Source organism: Bison bison, unplaced genomic scaffold, assembly GCF_000754665.1.
Source record: "Bison bison bison isolate TAMUID 2011002044 unplaced genomic scaffold, Bison_UMD1.0 scf7180017864218, whole genome shotgun sequence".
Lineage (NCBI taxonomy): Eukaryota > Metazoa > Chordata > Mammalia > Artiodactyla > Bovidae > Bison > Bison bison.
In genome coordinates this window covers 413,908-419,897 of record NW_011494790.1, presented here as the reverse complement: position 1 = coordinate 419,897, position 5,990 = coordinate 413,908, and the positions used below count along the sequence as shown (strand labels likewise).

Here is a 5,990-nt window from a genome sequence, read left to right as displayed (position 1 = left end):
AGTCCATTCTGAAGGAGATCAGCCCTGGGATTTCTTTGGAAGAAATGATGCTAAAGCTGAAACTCCAGTACTTTGGCCACCTCATGCGAAGAATTGACTCATTGGAAAAGACTCTGATGCTGGGAGGGATTGGGGGCAAGAGGAGAAGGGGATGACAGAGGATGAGATGGCTGGATGGCATCACTGACTTGATGGACTTGAGTCTGAGTGAACTCCGGGGGTTGGTGATGGACAGGGAGGCCTGGCGTGCTGCGATTCATGGGGTCGCAAAGAGTGGGACACGACTGAGCAACTGATCTGATCTGATCTGAAGCATTTACTCTGTATTTGAAGAGGTTTTATCTTATAAGAAAAGACAACTATTTTTGCAAAAACAAGGAAAGGAAACTCTAATTTTAAATCCATGCTCAAATCACTTATAGCTTTACTCCCAGAGCACAACGGAGAGCCCACGAGGACTTCACATCGGTGGTGCTGGGTTGCTCCACACAAGCAGGTAGGTGAAGAGACCAGTGAGTACACCAGGTGGTGTTTTCTTCGCCTGCATTACTCCCCCTAGGGAGCCCAATCACGCTGGATCATTACTCAGAATACTTTCATGTTTTGTGGGAGAACTAATTAAAAGCATTTCTCCCTGGAGAAACCAAGATACAGTGAGGTCAAAAGTGAGTGGACAGTCATATAATTGCTGACTAAGCTAAGCAGGAATTCATAACCTCTTTCCTAATTCAATGTTTAATATACTAAATATTTCTGTTGGATATTTCATATGTTAAATGAAATAACCTTAATATCTGGATCCAATATAACAGAATAACTCATAGTTCTTTATACTTTTATTACTATTCTGCATGAAATGTATTATCACCAGTTATCTAAGTAGAAAATTCAAGTTCTTAAAGTCTAGCCTAATGCTTTAAAAAGAAAATATATCAATTATGATGTTTTGTGTTAGTCTCTCAGTCATGTCTGACTCTGCGACCCCATGACTGTAGCCTGCCAGGCTCCTCTGTCCATAGGATTCTCCAGACAAGAATACTGGATTGGGCTGCCATTCCCTTACTATTTATAAACTTGGAACATTCTTAAATTCTATAGGATTGACAATTTAGGGCTGAATCTGTCATCTTTTGCCAAAGAACGCCCTGATTTTTTGTTGCTTTGTTTCTTCCTGTAGGTTAACTTCACCTTAGCTGGGCTGCTCCACATAGGTGTGATTTCAGTGACTGACTCCAGAAGGTGAGTGCTACCAATGTCTAAAAAAATTATCAAGACCAGGCAGAAACAATTTTTTAAGAAGATGGAAAAATAAGTAGAAGGCTTGCTTTCCTGAAAGACTAAAACCTCCTCTATCAAAAGTCGTAATAGCGTATTCTTATAAATTTGAGGTCCCTGAAACAGCTACTCAAATCCAGTCAATTAACTATAACAGATAACTTCAGTAGGCACACCAAATAGTCTTCCTTTACTGGCCTGGCCAAGTAAAAAAGTTTTCCAAGAAGCTTAACAGCTTTTTTTAGACGCTTGTTTATAAACTTGCATTGCACTCCATGTTCACTACCCACACCCCTCATGCCCCACAGACTCCCCCCCACACACACAAAAAGCTAATAAGCTTGCATTTCTGACTATGACTCACATCAACTAAGAACCAGAAGATTAACAAAACTCTTGGATATGACTAAGCAAAATGTTCTAATTAATAAATAGTTAAGAAAAACACAAATTTTAAAAAATAAAAGAAAACATATGAAAACAGGAGATTAGGGAGGGAAGGCAACTTTAAATCCTTGTAAGATGTCCCCAGGGAGGAGGGGGGAAAAAAAGCCCACATTTTTCTTTAAGGGCTGAAGAATCAGCAGCAATAACTCAAACCTATCATGCCCATAGGTGGTTTTAAGAGAGTTGTATTCAATACAACTGGCAGTTTTCCACATAATATTTCTTCTTTTTGATTTTCTGTTTTACAGAATTCCACTTGAGAGTTTTTACAATTTATTTCTCTTACCAAATCTGAAATAAACTAGGTTATGACAAATCAAGAACCTCATATTCAGCAAAAATCATCTCTCTGGCCCCTTCTCTACTAAAAATCACCATATTTTTTTTACTGTTTCTTTCCAAAACAAAAGCAAAGGCCCATGAAATTTGACAGTCTGATATGTTATAAATATTTAATTTCATGCTTATACTTACTATTTAAACTGAAGCAATACAGAACCCTGACGATGGGAAAAGGAAACTCTTTCGCCTTACAAGGAAAAATCTGTCACCAGAATTTAATAATATTCATTAAGGAACCGCACACTTTCATGCGGCCTCGGCTGTGTCAGTCACACACACGCCGCCCCGCCCCCTGCGCTGTCAGTCACGTGCAAGCCCCGCCCCCGGGCTGTCAGTCCCGGCGCTGGCCCGCGGCTGAACTGGCGGCGCTGACGTCAGCTGGCGACCGCGGCCGCATTCCTAAACAGTTCAGACAAACCCACTGGTGGGAAGCTTCGAAAGCCCTCAGCTGTAGTGAAGAAAGCAAAGGCTTGGCTGGCAGCCAGACTCCTGAGCTCAGCATTTTGTAATGCACTTCCTTTTTACTTAACAGCTTGCATAATGCCTTTAACCCTTCCTTTACCTGCTTCACACCTTTAACCCCTTCTCCTCCTGGTCGAAATTCAAAGCGAACTCGGAAACTTGCTCTCCCACTGGATTTTAATGTATTCCGTCCCAAATCACAACTGACTGATTTTTTATATTGCTGAAGAGGCAATTTAATTAAACATGCACTCTCTGAACAGTTCACTTTTCACCGCTTAGAGCAATGTTATTTTTCAAGCAAGGAAACAAAAACATTTTGTTAAAATAATATATTTAAATGTTCAATTTTTTTCAAGATCCTTCCTTCATAATTTGTCTCTTAGAATTTATTTTTTCAAGAGATGATACTTTCAAGAATCCAAACAAAATGAACAAACTGGTATTTGCAGTGACAAAACTCTCCCTCCAACCCTGTGACCCTCTGCCATCCAGGTCTCATAAAAACAAATGTGATTTATTACTCTGGTATTTTTACACAGGAGTAGTTTAGTTACATATAAGGAAATACAAATATATTCTATTTTTTCCCTTTTTAACTAAATGGTAAACCCAACAGCTTTCTCCATTGCTTCTTTTTTAGAACTGCAAGGAATTCCACCACAATTTACAGTATTTATCGATACCAGTACCCTGTATATAAGCATTTAGACAATTTACAATTTTTCTACTATTAGAAATACAGGTATACGTTTAGAAAAACAGTCTTGTGTCTATGATGAGTTTGAAGGAACTTTTATATATTAAGGAAATTAGCCATTTGTCTGTGATGAGTTGCAAAAATGTTTTTTTCCAGCTAGGTGAATTTGGTGGTTTGTCATACAGGAATTTAGGGATTTTATGTAGTGGAATGGCTATAAATCTATTCTTTCATGGCTCCTGGTTATTGTATCAGATATAGACTGTCATTCCCCCAAGTAGTTTATAAAAGAATTATCCTATGGTTTCTAATACTGTATGTTTTGTTTTACATTACAATATTTGGAGTTTGTACTTTGTTTTTTCCTAGATGGATATCCACTAGTCCCAACATTATCCACTGAATATCTATCTTTCCTCACTGTTTTGAAATGTTACCCTTATGCTTTTGAGCTGTGGTGTTGCGCTGCTGCTGCTAAGTCACTTCAGTCATGTCTGACTCTGTGCGACCCCATAGACAGCAGCCCACCAGGCTCCCCCGTCCCTGGGATTCTCCAGGCAAGAACACTGCGGTGGGTTGCCATTTCCTTCTCCAATGCATGAAAGTGAAGTCGCTCAGTCGTGTCCAACTCTTTGCGATCCCATGGACTGCAGCCTACCAGGCTCCCCCATCCATGGGATTTTCCAGGCAAGAGTACTGGAGTGGGGTGCTATCGCCTTCCCTTGGACTGCAAGGAGACCCAACCAGTCCATCCTAAAGGAAATCAGTCCTGAATATTCATTGGAAGGACTGATGCTCAAGTTGAAATTCAAATACTTTGGCCACCTGATGCGAAGAACTGACTCACTGGAAAAGACCCTGATGCTGGGAAAGACTGAAGGCAGGAGGAGAGGGGGATGACAGATGGTTGGATGGCATCACGGACTCAATGGACATGAGTGTGAGTAAGCTCTGGGAGTTGGTGATGGACAAGGAAGCCTGGAGTGCTACAGTCCATGGGGTCCCAAAGAGTCGGACATGACTGAGTGGCTGAACTGACTGACCCTTATATATTAAATTTACTAAATTACTTTATGTCAGTTAGGTTCACACTATTTTTATGCTGTCTTTATCATCAGTAATCATTTTTAAATCTAAAAAAGTAAGGTATGTTTTGTATAGACAACAAGATCCAGTTTCAATAAATACATTTCAGATTGAGTTTTATTTATTTTTAAACCAAACTAAATCCTTTTCTGGGATTCTGGGGTAAATTAAAGCATAACATTATTAAGTTATATGTAAAGACTTATACTGAAATTCTATCTAATGTTATTTCAAGTAACTGACATTCTGAGAATAAATATCCATTCAGAAACATTACTCTTGACTAATTATGGCAAGTACTTTTACTCTTCATAAAGACATCAAATAATAACCAGAAAGATTCAAAACGTTGAAAACATTATTAAAACAAAATCCTGACACTGACTGTAGACAATCTTTTTTTAACTGTTCATGCAGTTGTTTTATTATTTCACTTTATTTTGACCTTGTGGCACAGCATGCAGGATCTTCCCCAACCAGGGATCGAACTCGTGCCCCCTGCAGTGGAAGCACAGAGTCTTAACCACTGAACCGCCAGGGAAGTCCAACTTTGAGTTTCAATGTTCCCTTTGAAGAACAATCTTTAAAGAAAAATGAGTAACAAATGAGGATGAACTAGTCCTTTGGTTTGTGCCCTTCTTTCCATATCTGTTAATGATTATTACACCATATATCTATGAAATTTCTATATTTTATATTTATATAATCATATTGATAAACAATTGCTTATTGCTTAGTAAACATATTAAGAACACACATGGTTTGAACTTTAAGGAGATGTTAAAAGACAGTAATATGCAATAATCATCAATTGCTGAAAATGCAGCAGAATCCACTATTTTGAAAAGAACCTCAACATGTTGGGCATGTGCTTCTCTAAAGGGACAGCAAGATGACAGATGATAGAGACCTGCAGACCTAAGGTTCAAAGTACCAGTACATTAATGGAGGAAGAGAGGGCAGGAGGCAGGGGGTAGTGAGGAGGCGGAAAATAAAGATCTGCCAAAGCAGGGAGAAGTCCCCCAGTTCTGAGACAATGATCCTAATGCAGCTCAGGCTGTCCTCTATATAATGAGGCCATCATTTACTCTACCGTTGTCAGAGGTTCCAGTCCTCTCAGGACAGGTCTGCCACTGAGTCACTACATCACAAACCGTGTATCAAGAAAAAAAATTTTTTTTTCTAATTTTATTTTATTTTTAAACTTTACATAATTGTATTAGTTTTGCCAAATATCAAAATGAATCCGCCACAGGTATACATGTGTTCCCCATCCCGAACCCTCCTCCCTCCTCCCTCCCCATACCATCCCTCTGGGCCGTCCCAGTGCACCAGCCCCAAGCATCCAGCATCGTGCATCGAACCTGGACTGGCAACTCATTTCCTACATGATATTTTACATGTTTCATTGCCATTCTCCCAAATCTTCCCACCCTCTCCCTCTCCCACAGAGTCCATAAGACTGTTCTATACATCAGCGTCTCTTTTGCTGTCTCGTACACCGGGTTATTGTTACCATCTTTCTAAATTCCATATATATGCGTTAGTATACTGTATTTATGTTTTTCTCCCAGAATATTGGAAATAAAAGCAAAAATAAACAAATGGGACCTAATTAACCTTAAAAGCTTCTGCACATCAAAGGAAACTATTAGCAAGGTGAAAAGACAGCCTTCAG

General features: G+C 39.4%; 1 protein-coding gene across 1 annotated transcript in view; it reads right to left on the bottom strand.

Annotated features, from left to right (window-relative positions):
• ZSWIM6 (zinc finger, SWIM-type containing 6) overlaps positions 1–5,990 on the bottom strand; it is a 186,047-nt gene that overhangs the window by 134,375 nt on the left and 45,682 nt on the right. The window contains 2 exon segments of the mRNA XM_010845564.1: positions 2,197–2,266; positions 2,627–2,749. Of these exon segments, the coding sequence (XP_010843866.1) occupies positions 2,197–2,266; positions 2,627–2,749 (193 nt within the window).